Below are 21,186 nucleotides of genomic sequence, written 5' to 3'. Positions count from 1 at the left end.
TTTGATTGAGATATAAGTACTTCATATGAATGAATGAAACAACTATCAAGACCAATCGCCTTCGTCAATGACAGGTTTGTGTCTGTCCGAGGCGTCCATAAGCTCCTGGACAGTCCATGGCTCATATTTGTAGCCCGGTGGGATATTGGTGTTCTGGAATGCCTTCCCTGCAAGGATATGCTGAGCGCAACTGTCGTAGTTGTCATAAGCATACTGCTCTGGGTTGTGACGCATAATCCAGTCTGCCGTAGTCTTGCTGAGAATATCCGGATTCCTGGCAACCTCGTCCCAGTCTGTGTTGTGGAACTTTTCTCGGTGGTGAAAGCCCATTTTCTGGGCGCACGAGACACGCTCAAACCTGCGTAGCATAAGTATACTGCCTTCTAATTTGGACCCAAATTAGTACTTGCCTTAGATGGTTATGGACCCTTACAGCCAAGGGAGCATTGGACTTCCCGCCTAACTGAAGGCAAGTCGCCAGAGAGTATGCATCCTCCATGGCCATTGCTGCTCCACTCCCTGAAGTAGGCAAGAATGAATGCGCAGCGTCGCCAAGCTGGATAACACGAGCATTAGGTGAAGCCCATCTGGGTTGCGGGTTACGCCACAACAACTTCCAGTCGGTGCAACGGTGACCGGGTGTTGCCTTGACAAGCTCCGTTAAGAAGGGTTCCCAACCGGCGATGTACTGCAGAGCAGTATCCGTAGACACAGTCTTGTCCCAATTCTCCTCGGCATTGTGGTCGTCCTGCAGGGTCGAAATCGATCAGTCGGTCCTTTCCAGACAACAGATTATCAAACATACCCTATGCGTCAATATATAGCAGATCTGCCTTTCTGTTTTTCCGACTACCATATGTGCCCCAGGGCCTATGTGCACCGAAGCGCGATCCACATGGCCCTCGAACTCCTTCGCAATGATCGGGTTCTCCAGGGCTGGACCTGCCGGGAAAGTTGCCCTATAGCAGGCAAAGCCAGAGCTGGTGGGCTTGTCCTTTTGCCCCAGCACCAATGGCCATGACTTTGATCCAACACCATCAGCCGCAACGACGATATCCGCCGTGAGCCTCTGTCCATCGGCCAAAGCCACGCCTCCATGTGTGTCGGTTTCGAAGTATTCATCCACCTCTTTGTCGAAGTCCACTTTGATACCCAGTTCCTGCACATAGTCCCAAAGCAGGCCATGAAGCTCGGAGCGATTAAGTGCCGCAGATCGATTCACCCCATCACCAATAGGCCAGCTCCCAATCCAAGTTCCGTCGTACTTTTTCACGTTTCGCTGGGTTTTGTAAGATATTGCCTCCAGTCTCTCGAAGAAACCAGGCCACTTCTTGACGGTATGAAGAGCATTGCATTCTATCAGGAGTAGATCCCCTGTCAAGAAGAGCCGTTAGATAAGGAAGTATAGTGTATGCATGGGATGCTAACTTACCGTAGCCCTCAAAGTTGGGCCGTTTCTCAAGCACCCGGATCTCATGACCCTTGCGATATGCCTCAATCGCAAAAGTCAGACCACCGATTCCACCGCCCACTATAAGAATAGAGAGCCCGCTGGGGGGATAGCGGTCCATGATAGTAGATTCAGGCAGACTTCCCATGATTGATTTCTTCCAGGATTCGAGGATTCTTGGATTGGGTTGATGGTACGAATGACCTGGAAAGACGTTCGCCGCCCTTTTATACCCCGACGGAGTGAGAATGCGTTGATCCCATTACTTCAGCTTCACTTACTTCGGAGGGCAGCGGATGAGAAGAGAAACAGCTTCTTCTATTTCATCTTGCGGTCTAGTACATCACCCCACTAGTGTTCCAAGCTGATTCCTAAGTGGATCAATTCGAGTCAAGTGCATAATCACCTCGACTATGCGGCTAGTTCTGGAACGCACATGGTAGATCTGCAGAGTAATAGCTGCTAGACGGAATTGTAATGCAAGCTCTGATCTGTTGGCATCCTTGGGGTGCTGAGATATCTTCCCGACTGCAGAAGAAATCCACACGCTCAAATGCAATTAATATATATAGACTTTATGCTTTCAAACCCACGTTGACCAAATAAGCTTATACATCCCATCTTGCAGAGTGCTACTGGAATACTGGTTCATTCCATAGAGGCGGTCCTATATCGTAATAGAATGGTCCATCAGAGGACTTCCAGCATAACATTCATGGCTTTTATGAAAATGTTAACCCATCACATCATGACCATTGCTTATGAATCACTTTGTCATATCTCCATGTATTCTTGCCAGCAAGCACCCTGGAGTTTTCCCGATGTGGAACTTACCCGTTTGACCCACAACCAGCTAGTTTCGATGGTGACCCTATGCAACTGCAGCCCGGAACACGCATGTTTCTAGTCCGCCTCCTCCGCTGAATAAGCCGCTATGCGTTTTATGCAGCTAATAATACCCAGGGTCCTTCGGGGTAACTGCGAGAAAAGAACATGCATATTTGTCTGGCTCTTCCGCTGAATAAGCCGTAGCCTCGTGGGCTACAGGCCCACGTGTAGTTAACAATAGCCAGGGCACCCCAGATTCTAGAACATGTTCTACTGTATTGGTAGGTCTCACTAGGTAGGTCACTGCTCAAGATGGCATGTCTATTACAAGAGTACGCAAAAAGCCTCCAAAACTGTTCCGTATACTCTAGCCAGACCTGCTTGCATGGCTAGAAGAGAGTCGACTGCGAAAGCCTACATAGATGGCCAAATCGCAAACGAAATCTTCCTCTTTACCTTCCGACAGTTAGAGATATATAGATTCGTTAATGACAACAGTGTACAGAGTCCGCCACGTGGGGAGACCGCACACAGGCACCACCGTACGCCCCATCTATAGAACGTCTGCGCCGGAGTAATAGTCAAGGCATTACTTTGTCCAGATAATTTGAATGCGCCTCAACGGAGGTTTCATGTTTCCTTATTTACTATCTAGGCTAATTAATAGTTGCCGAGGACGCCTCCTTTTACAATTGCCGGCATCGACCTCTGAAGGCTGGACAATGTCCATAAACAAGGAATGGAAAGGTCATTCTTCATCCATTATTGAGCCATAGGAAGATTAGCTGTTTCTGTTTGAATTCACGATGGAGGACCGAAACTGCTGGAGCTATCTGGCACCGTGGTAGGATTTTGCCAGCCACGATGGAGTGATGGGGACGAAAGACCCGAATCAACACCCTGTACCTCGCTCGAAAAGCGCTCATACCCAGGGAACAGGGTATCCGATGCGCCTATGCCAGAGTGTGAAAGAATCTGGTCCATCTTTGCCAGTGGTTCCTTTTCTCGGATTGGAACAGAATCCTCATAGGAGAGCACCGCATAGTCCGAAAAGGGTGGAGGTAGCTGCGGACACCAGCCGCCTAATGTGTGATCGTCTCTAGGGATGCCAAATGAGGAGTCTATGGTAGACGGCACTTCATGGCCTGTTTCGTTCGCTTCACCCGATAAAGTGCGGACAAGGAAGTCCTCGGCAGTTCTCGTCAGTTTCTGAAATATTTCAAACAAAAACAAAGCGAAGGGCGAGCTGCTTGTCAGCAGAGGTCCCGACATTGTGTTTAGCACGATTCGAAGCGAGTCTAGATCTGCGAAGGCGCTAGGATCGTGCGGATTCAGGAGGACATTGATGAAGAGTCTCACAAAGGCACAAAGGGGGTAGTATGATAGGCGCCTTTTTCGAGGCCAGCACTGTTAGCCCCTGCCAACGGAAACGCCGTAGGGGTAAAGGAGAACATACCGCGCCAGGTTATTCCGAAACAATTCACCACCCTCCCGTAAGCTGTCAAGTAGCTTGACTGTATCCCTCGCGGCGGCCAGACATGCCGTGCGCTTGGAAGACCAACGAGGGTCTTCTGGGGAGGAAGATGTTTCAGCGCCGATTTCCAAGCGCCAGAGCATTAACTGGCAATGGTAGAACTCAACGTGCAGGGTAATAGTGGACGGAAGCTGCTCTGGATTCGGGCAATGGAGGACCTGACCGGGCCGCAGCTCTCCGTAAGGCAAGGAATATTGCCAGGCAAGCAGCTTCTGATACAGCTCATCTTCGGCTGCAAGCCTTTCTGAGCGCCGATCTGGCTCCCGAGCGCGGACGGAATACAGCCTGGTATAGATCTCGCTCTCAATTCTCATCAGCCTCACCAAGTGTGCGAATTTGCCGTCTGCTGGCTCGCTAATTTGGATGTCTTCGTCACGGATTGTTGGCGGACGTCCGAGCCGAAAGCTCAGACCTCGGTCTAGGACATACAAAACCCAGAAGACGTTCCGTCGTTCCTCAACTTCACCTGGGGAGGACTCTGAATCGCAATCCCGATTCAAGCCCAATCCAAGTGCAAGTCGTCCTGCCGATCCAATGGCCATGTAACCTGCCTCTGCGTCCAACAGAATCTCGAGGATCATAGCCTATAGCACGATTACCATCAGCTGTAGTCTTTAATGCCTTCTATGGAGCGCACAGACCATTCCAATCAAAGCTTGGACTCCCATAACTTCTCTGCAGCTATATGAGAGCTGGGTGAAGACAGAATAGCAATTCCGCAGACAGCTCAATACATGGCCCCCGCCTTCGGTATTCTGCCTGGGATGTAGCACTGTCGATGACACGCCTATCTCATCTTCCAAGACGAGTGCGCCAATACCAAGTACGGCATTAAGTGAGGCATACCAGGCTACCCCCGTTGGAGGATCGTCTGAGTACTGCGAGTTGAAACGTTCCATAAACCTCCTTTGGTCAAATAAGGGTAAAGTGGAGTTTACGTAGGCAAAGAAGTCTGCACATGTGTCAGCTTAATGATGGGTCGCACAAGCAAGGGCCGACAGGGAAGATCTGACAGTTAACCGCGAGGATGGCGGAACCCTTTGGTGGGAGGGGCGTCTGATCGTCTGGCCTCAGATGTTGCCATGTGCTCATCATCTCCTCCGACCAGCCCAGCATGTATGTCCGCGCTCTGGTGAAAAAAAAGTCCAACAAATCGGTCGAGTGTGTGATGCTGGAAACCCACTGTAGACCACGCGGTGATAAGAGAGCTAATCCGGACGCAGAACCTAACGACACTGTGAATTTTGCTCCCAGTCGTGGAGACGAGATGGAGTCTAGTCTTACCAATAAAACTGGAGAAGCCGATCCGATCCATCAAGCAGTATGATGCATCGTCCTCCTTGACTTCGCCTAACGAGGAGCTGGCGCGGCTATGATCCACTGATGAGGGCTTTCTTGTGAGTAACAGCGACTCCATTCTCTCAAGCCGGTTTTTCATCTCATCGATAGTATCGCTACGTGGACGACCTGGGTATCAGTCCAATAATTCGACGAACAGCAGTTTCGTGCGCTCACCGATGCGGTTTGGGTGGTCCCTTGACGATTCGCTTCCGAGAGGAGGGCGAAAACTCGCATTTCTGCTCTCGCTGCTTGCACCGCGAACAACTGTCACCTTCTCGCTTACATCGCACCTAAGGTAGAATAACACAGTCAGTACGACGACTAAAAAGTCCGAAAGGGACACAGCTTTCTGCATACCTTTGCCTTCCTGCACGGTTCGCAGGATGCGCGCAGCGCAGTTTGCGGATTCATGGCTGACTGCATCGGATCGCAAAGGTTTCCACAATCAGATACATGATCAATTCAGCATCATCATCAGCGTTCGCAAACTCCAAGTTCTTCAAGATTGATCTCCAAGTAAGATAGTAATGAGGGATTAAGACTCGTGATGTCATCCAAGTCCGCATATCACCTGGACTCCCCTGGCTGAGCCCAAACGCGCCCCTTCGTGAACTTGTTCAAAGATGTGGTATTTTAGACTTCAGCCAGTTTGGTTAAGGTTGCGATCCTCTTTCTGTGACTGGCGAACAAGTTTGCCATTTGCGCCCAGGTAAGAGATCCAGCACGGTTCAAGTCTCCACACACTTCCACCAGACGACATCCATGGTTCATCACGACTGGAGACCACGGAAAGATCGCGGCTTACGGCCCATGTTAACGGGCTCCCACATCTGTTTGATAGGTCACCCACATTGCTAGAGGTGGTGTGATGGTATCCTCGTGAATATCCTTTCACATGGTGTCGGTCTCAAAATGCCTAGAGAAACAGTTGCTAGATTTCTGAGATAATGGTGGCTAGACTCTAATTCAGCCACGTCACGGACCACCTAATAATAATATTTTAGCAAGTACTGAAATTTCACAGAGCCTTGAATGAACCTTACGAGATAGAAAAATGCAGATTCGAGGGACAGAAGTGGCAGAGAATGTATGATCTAACAAGGGTATATTCGCTCTCTATCCAAGCAAGAATTTCATAAGAACAAGCAGCATAGCAAATCAAAAGAAAAATTGCCCCCAAAGAATAGAAAAACACGGAGCACTCAGATAAGGAAGGTCGTGCATTTGACGTGATCATCAGCATTGGCAAGCCGGCGATATGAGGGAAAGCTATCCGCCATACCATTGCCTGCTCCTATAAGGAAAAGGTCGCCGGTGAAGTTCATCAGAAGGAAGGCCCCAATCGGGTAAATGGGCTCGAGCGGGTTGCTTGATGTCACTGGACATACTATCGAAGCTGACCGGCTGCGTAATATCTCCCGGGAATTTTCCTTTAACAGACATCAAATTTTCCTTGGCTGCGGCTTTAGGTTCTTCTGCTTCATGCCTCGAGGCAAGCGATATCGACCGGGGACTTTGGCCACACCCACATTGTCCTTCTTGAGACGCCGTCACTTCGGTAGCACCTTCTACCTGATATGGTGGGACATAGATATTTGCCGGGGTAGCCCTGCAGGACAGAATAGTAAAAGGTGCTTCGATTGTCAACTCCACTGGCCGAGCCTTGCTTGAGCCCATACCGTCTTGGTCTGCTGGCGAAAGACACAGAACAATCTGCTTGTGAGTCAGCATATAGGGTCAAGAATATAAACTGTGCTTGCCATCGCATCACAAGAGGACGTCTGGACGTTTCTTACCTGGATCCAATGATTTACCTCAGGGCTACCGCCCTTGATACTGAAGTTAAGCCGTTGTGTTTTTTCTTTGATCTTCATTTCCGGGCACCGAGGCAGCTGTACCTCTAATTTGATGTCAGAGGTTTCCGATTCTTCCCCTAGCAGATTCGTGGTTTGGATGCCGGGGGTTCTTGGTCTGCCCTCGTCTGTCATGATTCGCAGGGTGCTGCCTGGGTACGAGCTGTGACTTGCGAGCCCAGCCTGCTTTTCGAACAGAAGCACCTTTTTCGTGGGTAGCTGCAAAAAGCGACTCGTTTTTCCCTTTGTCCGATGCTGTACGTGCTGAGACACGTATACTCTGATCCAGTGACATCGTACGTTGGCTAACGGAGTCAATTTTACCCTGATTGGTATCTGCGAGCCAAGAGGGAAACACTTTCCGAAAATGCAAACATCGTAGGCGAGCTGCTCACGCCATTTGCGGGAGAAGATGATCGGCTCAATCAGCTCCAGGGAGTTCTCTGCTGGCAGTCGAATGACCGGGATATCAAGCTGAGAAACCACCTTTGAAGAAAATGGACCAGGCGGTTCGATTATAGCTTCCAGGTAGTATCGGGTAGATATCAGGTCGGTATTGATGCTCTCCGGAAGGGAGTTGTGCAGAAGAAATTCAAAGCTATACAGATAGTCACCCACAGGAAATATAGTGCTCTTGCTGGCGGTCCCCAAGATTCTAGGGTGCTGTAAGCTGCCAATGTTATACTCGGGAGGAAGAGATCGACCCCTCCACAACGTCTGAGCAGTCTTTTTGGCGCACTGGTCTCTCTCTGTATCTGCGCAAAATTGGTCCAGTATGTGACATAAGTGCGCTCCATAGACATTTCCTGTTTTGGCTGTCTGCCCGCGGTCGAAATAGGTGATACCGGAAGTGATCAAATCTCTATTTCCCAAAAACTCATCTGGTCCAGTAGAGGAAATATGTCAGCATATGTAAAACTCTTGGCGAGGTTCGACCATACAATGGAACAACGGCGTACATTCTGGTAGCTCTAACTGAATGAGACCTCGAAAGTAGATGCAAATCCGCTTGATTTTGATCGGTTCAGTGACTTTCATATGTAGATACCCCCGGACGACGGCTGCCTTGTCTTTGCAAGTACTGCTACCTGTGCTGTGCCCTTGCAAAAATACCACAGGCTCAAGTAGTCCAAAACTGAGCTGAATCCCTTTTCGAGCCCCAGCAATGTGCCTTCCGGAATGGCAAGGAATGTCTGGGAGGAGTAATGTCTCCATTATACCTCTGTTAAAAGATCATCCTGAATGACGTCAGATATATGCCAGCATACAGGATCAAACACATACACATATGAGATTTGAGGCACAGCGCTTATCAAATTTAGTAGATACACAAGGAAGACGGGATCGTGGGCTTCGCTCCAGAGGCATCTCGCAGGAGTCTTAATATACTGTCACGCTCACTCATCAGCGAGCGATCATCCGCAACGTCTCATGGTTGAGCCCACGATGCGGGAAAGGGACAAGCACACCACCCCCGTAAAGGGCTCCGTGAGCTTCGGCCATCGGAGGACGCATAAACATACGATCTCCGAAGTGCTGGTAGCTTATCTCGACTCTCCATGATTCCCAGATAAGCCCCGCAGGATCACCCGATAAGCTCTGCTAGCCATGGTTCATTCAACGTGGCTCAGCCGTCATCGCGACAGTACCAGAAGACGAGCAAGAGTTCCGTTGCGCTGCGGTGGTCTAGACCAGACTTACCCCGGCCACAACGTGATGTGCCTACAACGTGATGTTAAAGACGCTCAAACATTTTGAGTTCTCGAGAATGCGCCACTTAATCATGATTTTCGGGGCGTCGCAACTAAAGGGCTAGGCGGTCTGTTTATGTCTCATGAGCATACTGAGCAGCGACAGTAGATAAACCGTCGGTGTCTTGTAACTCCGTATTGTTTCCCCGTCTCCTAATAACAACCCCGTATCTGGGGTTGTCTATCGCGGAGCAGCGAATTTTGGATCGGGGGTCCTACTCCGGAAGTGCGTGGTTTAACTTCTTATACTCCGTATCCGCAACAAACAAACCAATGCCACTGATTCCAAGGATGTCTGACAACCAGATTCTCATGTCATTATTCCAGATACAAGATTTCTTAATTAGCCCAGGATATTAGATTCATATACGCTTGAACTGTTGGATATTGAATATTCTCTGTCGACGTCGATTGAAAGGGATGAAGAGTGCTATATATCGACTTTCCGCAGTAACTCTGTGAATATCGTACAGATGGCTAATACTAATATTCTCGCGTCTATATTCAAGCATCATAAATAGCTGTCAGGTATCAAATTTCTGACATTGTAGGCGACCGTATTAGGACTCAGTGTTCTGGTAAGTTTAAGGTACTTCTTAGATGGTGCTTAATCAATATGCGGGCATTATCTACTACTGGCGGGGCCGGGCAAGAAAAGGTAAGTTTCGCACTCAATCACTGGCTAAATAGAAGAAAGGAAACAAGGGCGGCATAGAACAACGTGGATGAATTTTAGGAATATTTTGCATCATCTGCTGAAACTCTAAATGCTATGTGGGACACTGTGATATGCTGGACAACAAAGGTGATCGTCACCCGTCAGTCCAATGGCAGACACTCCACCAGACTTTTAGCAGCTTCAACTAGTTCAGCCCTCGTAGCACAAGCGGCATAGACAAAACGATCATGCCTCACAATCACAAACCTCTTTCCTGGCAAAACCTGCCAGATCTGACGGTCGTTGTAGCCCTGCGGTTCCGGCCGTCCAACGCACAAGTCGGACTGCTGGAACTCTTCTGCAGTGGCAATTCGAAACAGGGAAAGGGATAGATCGGCAAATTCGCTGTACTCATCATCAGGAAGGCACTTCAGAGCGTGAACCAGAAGGGTGGCCTCTTTGGCAGACAAGTGGCCACCGCTAAGGCCGTCAATGCCGTCTAGCTCTTGGGTTGCCGCTACCGCCTGTTCGGGTTTATCTAGCAAGATCACAATCTGGAAGAGCTTTGCCTTCTCTTTGGAAAAGATCACGTCGTCGGTAAACTGAATCCGACTGTGGAGCCTCCCTATCTCAGAGCAATACGTTTGTGGAAAGCAGAGTCCACCATTGAGAGAGGGCAGAAACGGCATACCCGCCGAGTGGATGTACCTAACTGGGCCTTCCCTTCGGGGTCCGAGTTCTAGTTGATGCTTCACGGGAGGTATTAGTTGCATGACCCAGACCGCCCAGTCCCGGATGAAGTTCTGCACTGGGTTGGTGCTATTGACCAACTGTCCGTTTCGCAAGGTTGTGTTGAGGGACTTCTGGAATTGCTGGCTGCGTTCAGAGTACCAACCCTCGAGAACCTGCTCGTAGTCCAACTGAGTCGAGCGTGACCGAGTCAGAATGGCAAGGCGCCAGGCAAGAGCGATGGCATCCCGAAATCCGGAAGCAATTCCTTGGCCGCCGACTACAGAATCCCGAGTCAGCACTGGAGCACACATAGGTGACAAAGGCGAACTTACAAGGGGGAAGACGTGAGCTGCATCGCCGCACAGGATGACTCGTCCCAGAGCCCATTTGTTGCACTTCCTTGCTGCAAAGCGAAATGGGCGAGATCTCAGTACTTTGATGCAATCGGTTGGAAACTCGACGTCTGCGTCTAACCTGCAGAACGCCGTTGTTAGATGAGTACGCTCGCTGGCTCAACCATTTGCTATATTGACCATGGACTTACCCATAGCGGGTCCCAGGATGACGAAGATAAGGGAATACGATCTCGCGAATCTTGTTGGGCTCAGACATCTCTTGCGGATCTTCGCCGGGTTGAACCACGAATTCAAACCTCCAAAGGCGGTCCTTCTTCTGGCCAAATCGGCCGCAGACTGCCGGCCGACGTGGGTTGCATAGGAACCGGAAGTTCTTTGGGAAGAACGAGTCGTACACCTCTTCAGAGGAATACCCCATCCTCCATAGCGGGAAGTCTGGGTGCGTTTCTACTGTTGGCAGGCGGATTTCCCAGTTCAATGCAACCCAGGTTTCTTCGTAACGACATCTGTACGCACGTTAGTCCGAACTGTTTCTCTAAGTTCTCCCTATGCAGGGTATGAGAGTAGGAACACTTACTGTTCGGCCCAGTCCATTGTGATTCCCCGTGGTTCTAAATATTGCTTGCGCACGTAGCCCGTCTTGCCGTCCGCACCGACCAGAAAACGAGCACGGATTTGTCGATTAGTTCCTTCGGAATCCGCGTAGGTTGCATACACCCACTCCTTGTCTTCCTGAATTGACTCCAACGTGCATCTACTCCTCAATTGCGAGTACTGAGACTCTTCGATTACGGAACGGAGGTGTTTTTCAAGCACAGGTTGTTTGTGGCTTATGACGCCAACGTGTCCCGTATATCCTTCGGACTGGATTATTGGCTGGTTAGAGTATGGAAAATCATACCACGAGTCTGAAGGGACACGGTGAGGCTTACCGAAGCAGTCTTAAAGCAGAAGCTTGGCTTCGTATGCAAGCTTTGCTGCTCACCGGGCAAGAATAATACCTTCTCAATACCTATCAATCGTTAGTGAATGCTGCCAATGTAACGATAGTAGAATGCACTGCTCACAAGAGCCAATGGCCGTATAGACATGCTCATAGAGACCTAGACCCTGCAAGTACCGTATGCCATCGTCGTCAAGAACGATTCCCCTGGGGTCCGTCGTGATCTCGGCCTCTCTCTCCAGGACGATATTCCGGACCGCCATACTGTCAAGGTAGCCGGAGAGCATAGCTCCTGTTGGCCCGCAGCCACAGATGAGGACATCTGTGGTCTCCCATGCCTGCTCAGATGACATATTGGCTGCGTGAAGAAAAGCCCTCGATTGAAGCCTAAAGATCGCTCTCTTTCCGCTGTTTATGAATATGTTGGCCTTTGTATGCTGTAGTCCCACCTCAATTTCTTTGTGTACCAAGATGTGGGACCAATTATGTTGGGTGCAGCAGTTGTTCAATACGGGAGTCGGGACAGTCTACGATGGCGGGACATTGTTGCCATACCGGGCCGTCTCACCGCATAATCCCCGCATAGTCCCCGTAAAATGTGCCTTCAGAAAAGCTGGACCTAAGATGCACCAATTATGGCATAGGCCTTTAGATATAGTATTAGATCTTCATAATAATGGTATGGTAGCAGTGGAATACGTCGTCAATATCGTCGTCCTGCAAGTTTTGATAAACTCATCCAATTCGACTTCTCGTATAGCTAACTACATTGTGTACCGCTCCAGTGTATATGGTAGAGCTTGGGGAGAGTTCCATGAAGTTGGGATTTTAAGTCACACGCACGACTATATACCTAATAAACAAATCGGATAAGATATCTCCGCAACTTATTACTTGATGACTACAAAAACAAAATTACCAGAGGATTCCACACAGGCATACTACTGCAGGAATGCCAGCGGAACCTCCGGCCCCCAAATAGCCAAGGACTCATGGCCTGCAGGCAAAATTCCAATGGGGGTATCCTCATTCACGCGATCACCATCGGCGTAGTGCTCGACCATGTTTCCCGCTGGACCCCACCAGTAGTCAAAAATCTGGGATCCCAGAATATGTCTGCCCACCCCCCAGACAGATTGATAGCCCTTCCTAGCCAGCCATTGATGTCCCAAGTGCTGGGTATCATAATCATAGACCTCGAAGGAGCAATGGTGTACATGGGAGCCGGTTTGACTGCCGCCGATAAAGAAAGAGTGGTGGTCTGTATGCTCTTTGCCCAAGTCCAGGTGCATAAATGTCGTCATATACATTCTGTGACCGTCGTGTTCCATGTAAAGCAGGTCGGTTGGAACTATGTTGAAATGGGAGGTATAAAACGATAGGAGCTCCTCGAAGCGTTTCGTGGAATAGCCAAAGTGGCCCAACTAACAGTAGCAAGAATCGTCAGTACGGAGAGAAGAGCGTTTCAAACAGAGAACGGAGGTCGACTGATTTTGTGTACAGCAGCGGGGCCAGGATTGAAGCGATTAAACTGTCGGATCCTCTGCTTCTCGTTCGGGTAGTTGAGTTTCAGCTTCTCTGTAGGGACTGCAGATGTATCTTCTCGTCTTTCTTCTTGGCCAAACATGACATTAAACGAGAAAGCCGTCCGGATCGGCGATGGTCACCATCCGACCTCCTCCTGGGGCTCCGGATAAGTCTTGGACTGGAAATGCTCCGGATATTTTGGTAGCTCTATGAGGGAAGGAATCACATAATATTAGCCTTATCTTCCGGGATCCTGGCAGAGAATTGTTTTACTTCTCAAACTCCTCTTCCGAGTCGAATGCGAATACTCCTCCCAAGAACTTCTTTGGTCCTTTCGTTGCATAGTAGACATACTGGTCGATTCCATAGCCTCGGAACCAGATTTCATTCTCGGTTCTTTTTGCTATCACCATTCCAAAATCTAGAAATTTAGTTTGCATTCGACATAAGACGAGATCCCTGTGACAAACCCAGCATAAAATCCGCTAACGCGTCCAGGTCTGGATGCTGATAACGCATATGAGAGAGCCTGGCCAACCGAACGCGGTCTGCGACCTTGATTCCCCTGGACTGGAGCCATGTAGCTTGAGACATTTGCTCCTGAGACGCACTCGTATCGGGAACAGAGGCCCCGTGGTTGGCCTTGATCGATGATTCCGTGATTGCCATGGTGAGGATGAGGATAGTGCCAGGTTGTCAGTGCGAGAAAACTGAGAAAGCGAAAGGGTGATGTGAACTAATTTTACCTTAAAACAATATGAACTGAACAGTAGATACGACTTGGAACTGTTTATATTCCGTACTCTTAGTAGGCAGCCAGGAAAAGGCCCCGCATCTTCAATATGACGGGCGTGGTGGGACCTATCTTGTGGGCTTGTATCTCGATTTAGGATATAAATTCAATGCCGCGTAGGACACCAGGGTGCTTTCTCAGAGAACATAAAGTCCAGTACTCACTTGCATTTTGTTAAATATTGACTATACTGCCATACACTCACCTTACAATTCAGAATGGCCTTCAAGCGATTGGTTCGGTTCGCCATTGGTGACCGTGTCTCCTTCGGCGATCTACTCAGCGTCAATGGCGGCACATACAATGTTAGAAGATTGACTGGTGATCCATTCACTAAGTTACAGTCTACTGATGATATCGTCCAAGTTGAGAAGGTGGGTTCGCATCCATTGGCAATTCTGAGTCTCATGTTCTGACATGTAACGCTCCGACAGCTTCTATGCCCTATAGAACGGACTCCGCTCATCATACTTGTTGGCCTGAATTACCAGAGCCACGTAAATGAAGCCAAGGTAAGTACTCGGGAAACTTTGAGCAGTCGTACATGACTTGTTGACAGAAAATATCAGCTGAATGTCCCAAAATACCCTCCCATCTTCGTCAAGCCAGCTGATGCACTAGCTGGCCCCTTTGACACCATTGACATTCACCCCGACGCGCGTGAAATGCTGGACTATGAGGGAGAGCTGACCGTAGTTGTGGGACGAGACGCAAAGAACATTTCGGAAGCGGACGCATTAGACTATGTCCTGGGCTATACGGCCGGAAATGATCTGTCCGCACGGAATTTCCAGCTCCCTGAAGCATCCGGAATGCAATTTGGCTATTCCAAATCCTTTGATCAGTTTGGTCCGATTGGACATACCATCGTTGCGGCCAGTGAAATACCCAGATCCCCAGGATCTCCGTCTGGTGACCCGGGTCAATGGGGTGGTCAAGCAGCAGACCAGTACAAGCGATATGATCTGGAGTGTTCGGCAGATTGTCAGCCACCTTTCACGGGGTATGACACTTCGCAAGGGAACAGTGATCATGACTGGTACTCCAGCTGGCGTCGGATTCTTTACCAAGGAGTTTCTGAAGGCTGGAGACGTGGTGGAGGTGGAGATAGAAGGCGTGGCATCAGTCAAAAACGAGATCCGCTACCCTTAGTATTCTACGGACAGCCGTTGTGCTACCACTTGACAAAAAGAGTTGTTTCTGGTTGTTAGATTCTCCGCGGAGGGAAGAGAACATTATCCCGAAAGCAATGTACATAAACGAGCAAAATCAATAGCACGTGCATTATGCGATCGGGGGTCGGAAGTTGCCGCATCTGTAGTCCGCTCCTTTCCGCGACCTGTACGCATCACCTTCGACCATCACTAGCATCATCAATAATCATTCAAACATCTACAGTTGGCTTCTATTCACATAAGTGCATGGTGATAATGCAATCCAGTGCTCACTTCCGACCAGTCGGCCGTCGGCGACCCAAGACGTCCAAGCAAGAACGCGTGTGTCCGATTTGCTCCAAAGAGTTCTCCAAGGCGGAACATTTGGCGAGGCATTATAGGTCCCACACCAAGGAAAAGCCCTTCCGTTGCGTGGATTGCGGGAGGGTCTATACCAGACAGTCAGTGTAGCACTCTTGACACTTGATTAAATAAATGAAGCTTCATTAATTATGACGTTCCTCTACGTTTAGAGACACATTACTTCGCCATACGCGATCCCATTGCCTTAGAGATGAATTGGGCGAAGTGGCGAGTTCACCGGAAGGAAGGGCTTCTGGTTTCGAGGACCTGACTGCGGCAACATCCCAGCCAATTCCAATATCGCCAACGTCTGCAAATATAAGGAGGCCTTCTAATGCCCTTACAGAACGCGTGGATACGGCAACTGTGCCTGTAGAAAGTGACACCAATACCTCTCCGGCGCTGAATTTCCCATCTCATTGTCTCCGAATGCAGCTGCTGACTTCCATGTAAACGGAGGCCTGAATTCGACGGATATACACAGCGTCGAGCTAGAACCGGGGTGGATTTCTTGGCTGATGGGTGCCAACTTTGACTTGGACGCCGTGAACTCATCCTTATTGCAAGCTACTACTGGAGAATTGTTACCTGTTGACCTGATGCCGGACGACCACCCGCTTCCTACTGAATCATTCGGCGTTGGCCCACAGGCAACAGACGCGGGATTGGCGCCGACTGGGAATGCAATCAGGGAGAAATGGCACACCCACTGTGGACAGACCACATCGGGCATTATATCCCCAGACCCAACGAATGACCGCAATCAAATTGATGAGTCTTATCGCCACGAGCTCGCTAATCGTCTTCAGCAGCGCGTGCAAACGGGAATTCTCCCCTCGACCACTTTTCTGGTAAGCCATTTTCCCTTCATGCTGTGTGAACTAGCACGCCGCCTTCGACCCAGCCGCAAAGAGGGATGGACAGAATGTAAGGGCTGACTATATTATGGCGCTTGCGTAGCATCTCTGTCTGCAAGCTTATTTCTCCCATTTCCATCCCACTTTTCCTATCGTCCATGAGCCGTCCTTTCTTCCGTCTAGGCAGAATGCCGTTCTTCTGCTGTCCATTTGCTCTGTGGGTAGTCTCTTCCTCGGCTCTCGGCGAGCAATCGAACACGGGATCAGTATGTTTGAAAGACTTCAAAAAGCGGTTTTATCTTCGGTGCGTTAGATGATCTATGCCGCAAACTCTATCAATCTTGAGTGAAAATGTTAACTGAGAGTTGTACGACGCAGTGGGACATTATGATCGCTCAACGTTCAGATTCAAGTGTCGTGGCCATTCAGTCAGCCTTGTTGGGCCAGACATTTGGTCTTCTTATGGGAGTATGTCCTTTGCCTGTGACACTATCTTCTGGCTCTACCATCTGAACTATGTACTATGTTTGGGAACTAACATATGATTCCTGCTTTCCTTGCCTAGAGGCCTAAAGACCTGGTGGGAATTGAGGCGTTTCATGGAAGTATAATTGCAGTAAGTTTTGGTGAACCAGCTTTTACTCGCCCACAGGCACCTGGAAATGCTGACTGTGGTCAAGTGGGCTCGCAGAGTTCGACTACTTAACCATGCAACACCAGCAGCGTTACCCCAAAATCTTCCGAATCTGACGACCGGCGAATTGCAATCAGCATGGGAGCATTGGATCTTCGCAGAAGAGAGGAAACGGTATCACCTGCCACTTCTTCTCGCTCGGTATAACTTCGCTGATATCCTACAGTACTGCGCTCGGAATCTTCATCCTTGATGCTGAGTTAGCAAAGATTCATCATCATGAACCATATCTACGTCCTGCCACTCCGCGTCTTCCGGCCATCTCCTCAGATGACGCGTTTGCAGCCAGTAATGCAAATGCTTGGAAGGAGATTGTTCATCAACAGAGTCAAAAATCTGGAAGCAGGACCTCATTGCCAACTGAGGTGCAGGAGCGAAGGCCTGCCGGGAAGAGTGACTTCGAACTCTGCGCCATGCTTGAGTCCATTAGTGCTATGGCCTGTGAACGCGAAGAGCCTTTCTCGACCGTCCCTCATCTGACCGAGAAGTGCCAGGAAATGCTTATATCCTGGTACGAGACGCATCTATCTACTGCTGCTCGTGGTCAAATCTCGGCTTATCCACTACGGGTTCTCTGGCACTCGACTTTCATTCTCTTATACTCAAACCTTGACGTTCTTGAGCGAGCCTGCGGTCGAGACGGGCCTGAGGCAGCTCAAGAAGCCATTGGATACGCTCGCACGTGGGCAAATTCCCTAGAGGCGACCAGATCTCTAGTACACGCTGTCTGCGTCAGAAATTACTTCGAGTCAATGCCTATTGGGTCCGAGTGTCCACTACACATTCCCACCTGTCTTTACCATTGCGGGATCATCTGGTTCTGTTTTGGACATTTTGGGGACATCAGCAATAGACTAACCATCGAACGCAACTTCCCTGAACTAGATCTAGTTGGGATGAACGTCGACGAAATTAATGCGACAGAATTGAGGAACTCAAGAGTTCAGCGAAACGCCGCGAATCAGGTCTTCAGGATTGTCGGTCTGCTACAGAGTATACGCCATTGGAAGCTGTCTTTGAGTCTTGCTTCAACGTTGCTCGCGCTTATAGAGGAGCAGGATAATGTGTTTTAGATTTAGTAGCCTTATACATTGACTCAATAAGATGTGAATCCTCCTCCATTTTCCGCGTCTCGCTGTAAAATGCTTATTCCTACAACATATATATTTCGTTACATACTAGTATGTCTTTTTGAGTGATATACGCGTCGTAGCTGGTTAGCATTTCAAACCGGTGCAAAAAATATCCGGAAAAGAAAACCCGGCCAGCCGGAAGTGGTTCGTAGATTTGTCTGATTGCAAGGTTGCAAGCGATCATGAAGGCCGTTGACAAAGACTGGCGCTCCGTCGTCGGTACTACGTCTCAACTCCGCGGGAAACCGATGTGGGGATATCCCCGCAACATATACGATGCGAATGTCCGTAAAGCACCGTCATAATCATATCGTCCAGATTGCAAGTTAGTCTAATGTTGAAGTATTGTAATTAGGAGTCAGTAATCTTACCAAGCGTAGACGTTCCGTATATTCTTTTTTAAAGCTAGGAATACCGGCACAGTCGAGATAGGTCCCACATTCATATCCTCGGAGCAATACAGTAACGAGCCGAGGAGAACGGATTCTACGGAAGGGTATAAGTCTTCTCAGGAGGCCCATCTCCTTCCAAATCATTAGATCCTCGCTTATTCTTAGTATACACTTGCCTGCCATTTTGACCCCGATCAATTGCCACCCCGCAACAATGGCAACTGCACCAATTCCTCGGAAGCTGTGGGAACATCCTTCCCCGGCTTCAACAAACATTGGTCGTTTCCGAGCCTCTCTGGAGAGTCACACTGGAAAAGCCTTCCCTGTAAGTCACAGTGCATCAAGTCCCATTTGCAACAAATTCATTGACGAATTCACAGACCTTCCATGAGCTCCACAACTACTCCATCCAGCACCGGGCTTCGTTCTGGGACTTCTGCTGGAAATATTTCCAGATCATACACGAGGGTTCGTACGAGGAAGTCGTGGATGAAACAGCCCGGATCGACGCCATCCCCACCTGGTTCAATGGTGTGCGGTTGAATTTCGCAGAGAACATACTCTTCTCCACTGACGAACGGGACCGTCTCCGCGGGAAAGAAGACGACAAGGTTGCTGTCGTCGAGGTGCGCGAGGGTGGCGCCGATGGTGCGACCTATGTGACCTGGAAGGATATACGCCAACGAACCGGACGCCTGGTCCAGGCACTGAAGGCTCATGGCGTGAAGCGTGGAGACCGGATCGCAGTCTGTGCGAGCAACAGCCTCGACACGTTGCTTGTCTTCCTGGCGACTACAGCTCTGGGAGCTATTTTCTCTTCGATGGCCACAGATATGGGGACCAAAGGGGTCCTTGACCGGCTGCTGCAGATTAAGCCTGTTTGGCTGTTCATGGATGACTTCGCGGTGTACAGTGGGAAGAAGATTGATTTGCGATTAAAGATTGTGGAAGTTGTTAACGGCCTGGACGCAGTCGCTGAGTTCAAAGGAGTTGTCGCACTGCCCCGGTTCCCTTTCCGCCCTGCCGATCTCAGCGGTGTCCTCAGAGCTTGCACGCTGGACGACTTCCTTGCTGCAGCGCCTCATGAGCGCCTGGAGTTTGAACGGGTGCGATTCCGCGACCCATTCCTCGTGGTGTATTCGTCTGGGACGACCGGGCAACCGAAATGCATCGTCCACTCGGTTGGCGGTGTCCTATTAAACGCTCACAAAGAAGGTAGCCTTCATCAAGAGATGGGCCCAGACAGCGTGATCCTGCAGTATACAACCACAGGTTGGATTATGTACCTGGCCCAGGTCCAGGGTCTTGTATTTGGAGCCCGTATTATCCTGTATGACGGGAATCCATTCGTGCCGCATATTGCAATGTTGATCGAATTGGCTGCAAAGGAGAGGTAAGCCCCGACATACTTCTGAATCCCCTCCCACGAATCAAGCTCCACATCGCTCGAAGCAAGATCCAGGCCAAGCTGATAGTTTCATGAAAGGGTCACGCATCTCGGCATCTCCCCACGATACCTGTACGAACTGCAGCGACGCAAGATCAGCCCCCGAGAATTGGCAGACCTACGCTTCCTGCAGGTGGTGTCCAGCACGGGAATGGTCCTGCCTGACGCCCTTTTCGAATGGTTCTACGATTACGGCTTCCCGTCACATGTTCGTCTGAACAATCTGTCCGGCGGCACGGACATTGCGGGCTCCTTTGCCACCGGGAATTCTCTGGTGCCAGTTCATGTGGGCGGTTGCCCTGGATTAGCCCTTGGCATTCCAGTTGAAGTGTATGATCCGTCCATCGGCAGGGACGGGGGCAAGGGTGTGCCCGTTGCCGATGGTACGCCGGGGGAACTGGTGGCTACTGCTGCCTTCCCCAACATGCCAGTTGGCTTCTGGGGCCAAGACGGTGACAAGCGTTACCACAAAGCTTACTTTGCTGAATTTGACGGTATGATCGAGTCCAGAAGAAGCCCAAATGTCGGATATATGTAGGCTAACTGAAACCGGGTGTCCATCAGGCGTCTGGACACATGGCGACTTTGTCTCCATCCATCCCACCACGAAACAGCTGTTCTTCCATGGCCGCGCGGATGGCGTACTCAATCCGTCCGGCGTACGATTTGGCTCCTCGGAGATCTACCAAGTTATTGAAAGCGACTTTGTCCATGAGGTGGAAGACTCGCTCTGTGTGGGCCAACGGAGGCCCTCTGATAACGACGAAAGGGTAGTATTGTTCCTCAAGCTGAAGCAGGGAGTCACGTTTACTGCGGATCTCGTGAACAGAGTGAGAGCCGCTATTCGGAAACGTCTGAGCGCACGTCATGTTCCATCTTATATTTTTCCTACTCCTGAAATCCCAGTGAGTGCTCCCATCTATCATTGTAATTGCCTTGTTAGGATCTGAGCTGATGCTTCATGAACCAGGTGACTGTCAACTTCAAGAAGGTCGAGCTGCCTGTGAAACAGATTATATCTGGAATACACGTCCAACCATCCAGTACACTTTCAAATCCTGAATGTCTTAAGTATTACTACCAGTTCTTTGACGTTGAGAAGATGGCTACGAGGGACAGCAAACTTTGAATGGTCCAAAGAGCAGTGCTATATTACAATATCTATATAGTCAAACTCTGATAACACGGAGAGAAGGATATCGACTTACCAATACAAGTATCTTCTTTCGTACATGGCGCTGAAGAAGTACGTAAACCATGTTCCGATTAGGAGAACAGTAAATAGAATATCATATAGTAGCCGCTTCCAGTCATTGTTAACTGTCCGCAGTACTAGATATAGAAAGCGTCTACTCCAGCTTGGTGCTCTAGATGATCTAG

General features: G+C 49.6%; 9 protein-coding genes across 9 annotated transcripts; 3 read left to right on the top strand and 6 right to left on the bottom strand.

The window, feature by feature from the left end:
* Positions 1-45: 45 nt before the first annotated feature.
* On the bottom strand, positions 46-1,571 carry Asppvi_009969 (FAD-dependent oxidoreductase; the record flags this gene model as incomplete). Its single annotated transcript, XM_043305815.1, has 4 exons — positions 46-358; positions 411-748; positions 806-1,374; positions 1,433-1,571. 4 exons carry the CDS (start codon positions 1,569-1,571, stop codon positions 46-48), a joined length of 1,359 nt encoding a protein of 452 aa, XP_043161750.1.
* A 1,508-nt stretch (positions 1,572-3,079) lies between these two features.
* On the bottom strand, positions 3,080-5,250 carry Asppvi_009968 (fungal specific transcription factor domain-containing protein; the record flags this gene model as incomplete). The annotated part of the gene is made up of 5 exons (XM_043305814.1): positions 3,080-3,668; positions 3,735-4,396; positions 4,454-4,764; positions 4,826-5,038; positions 5,097-5,250. The coding sequence occupies 5 exons, from the start codon at positions 5,248-5,250 to the stop codon at positions 3,080-3,082; spliced, it is 1,929 nt and encodes a 642-aa protein (XP_043161749.1).
* Positions 5,251-6,422: 1,172 nt separating this feature from the next.
* On the bottom strand, positions 6,423-7,967 carry Asppvi_009967 (uncharacterized protein; the record flags this gene model as incomplete). The annotated part of the gene is made up of 3 exons (XM_043305813.1): positions 6,423-6,866; positions 6,950-7,868; positions 7,948-7,967. The coding sequence occupies 3 exons, from the start codon at positions 7,965-7,967 to the stop codon at positions 6,423-6,425; spliced, it is 1,383 nt and encodes a 460-aa protein (XP_043161748.1).
* A 1,609-nt stretch (positions 7,968-9,576) lies between these two features.
* Asppvi_009966 (uncharacterized protein) lies at positions 9,577-11,799 on the bottom strand (the record flags this gene model as incomplete). The annotated part of the gene is made up of 5 exons (XM_043305812.1): positions 9,577-10,621; positions 10,692-11,009; positions 11,081-11,367; positions 11,436-11,515; positions 11,571-11,799. The coding sequence occupies 5 exons, from the start codon at positions 11,797-11,799 to the stop codon at positions 9,577-9,579; spliced, it is 1,959 nt and encodes a 652-aa protein (XP_043161747.1).
* A 588-nt stretch (positions 11,800-12,387) lies between these two features.
* On the bottom strand, positions 12,388-13,073 carry Asppvi_009965 (uncharacterized protein; the record flags this gene model as incomplete). The annotated part of the gene is made up of 2 exons (XM_043305811.1): positions 12,388-12,870; positions 12,948-13,073. 2 exons carry the CDS (start codon positions 13,071-13,073, stop codon positions 12,388-12,390), a joined length of 609 nt encoding a protein of 202 aa, XP_043161746.1.
* A 169-nt stretch (positions 13,074-13,242) lies between these two features.
* Positions 13,243-13,642, bottom strand: Asppvi_009964 (uncharacterized protein; the record flags this gene model as incomplete). Its single annotated transcript, XM_043305810.1, has 2 exons — positions 13,243-13,394; positions 13,444-13,642. The coding sequence occupies 2 exons, from the start codon at positions 13,640-13,642 to the stop codon at positions 13,243-13,245; spliced, it is 351 nt and encodes a 116-aa protein (XP_043161745.1).
* Positions 13,643-13,984: 342 nt separating this feature from the next.
* Asppvi_009963 (fumarylacetoacetate hydrolase family protein) lies at positions 13,985-14,918 on the top strand (the record flags this gene model as incomplete). Its single annotated transcript, XM_043305809.1, is given in 4 exon segments — positions 13,985-14,140; positions 14,201-14,278; positions 14,336-14,645; positions 14,659-14,918. The coding sequence occupies 4 exon segments, from the start codon at positions 13,985-13,987 to the stop codon at positions 14,916-14,918; spliced, it is 804 nt and encodes a 267-aa protein (XP_043161744.1).
* Positions 14,919-16,802: 1,884 nt separating this feature from the next.
* Asppvi_009962 (uncharacterized protein) lies at positions 16,803-17,907 on the top strand (the record flags this gene model as incomplete). The annotated part of the gene is made up of 2 exons (XM_043305808.1): positions 16,803-16,948; positions 17,001-17,907. 2 exons carry the CDS (start codon positions 16,803-16,805, stop codon positions 17,905-17,907), a joined length of 1,053 nt encoding a protein of 350 aa, XP_043161743.1.
* Positions 17,908-18,573: 666 nt separating this feature from the next.
* Positions 18,574-20,935, top strand: Asppvi_009961 (uncharacterized protein; the record flags this gene model as incomplete). Its single annotated transcript, XM_043305807.1, has 5 exons — positions 18,574-18,684; positions 18,740-19,752; positions 19,846-20,300; positions 20,371-20,711; positions 20,777-20,935. The coding sequence occupies 5 exons, from the start codon at positions 18,574-18,576 to the stop codon at positions 20,933-20,935; spliced, it is 2,079 nt and encodes a 692-aa protein (XP_043161742.1).
* Positions 20,936-21,186: the final 251 nt, after the last annotated feature.

Source organism: Aspergillus pseudoviridinutans (genome assembly GCF_018340605.1).
Source record: "Aspergillus pseudoviridinutans IFM 55266 DNA, scaffold_7, whole genome shotgun sequence".
Classification (NCBI taxonomy): domain Eukaryota; kingdom Fungi; phylum Ascomycota; class Eurotiomycetes; order Eurotiales; family Aspergillaceae; genus Aspergillus; species Aspergillus pseudoviridinutans.
Note: the sequence above shows the minus strand (reverse complement) of the source record. Positions and strands in the feature narration are given on the sequence as shown.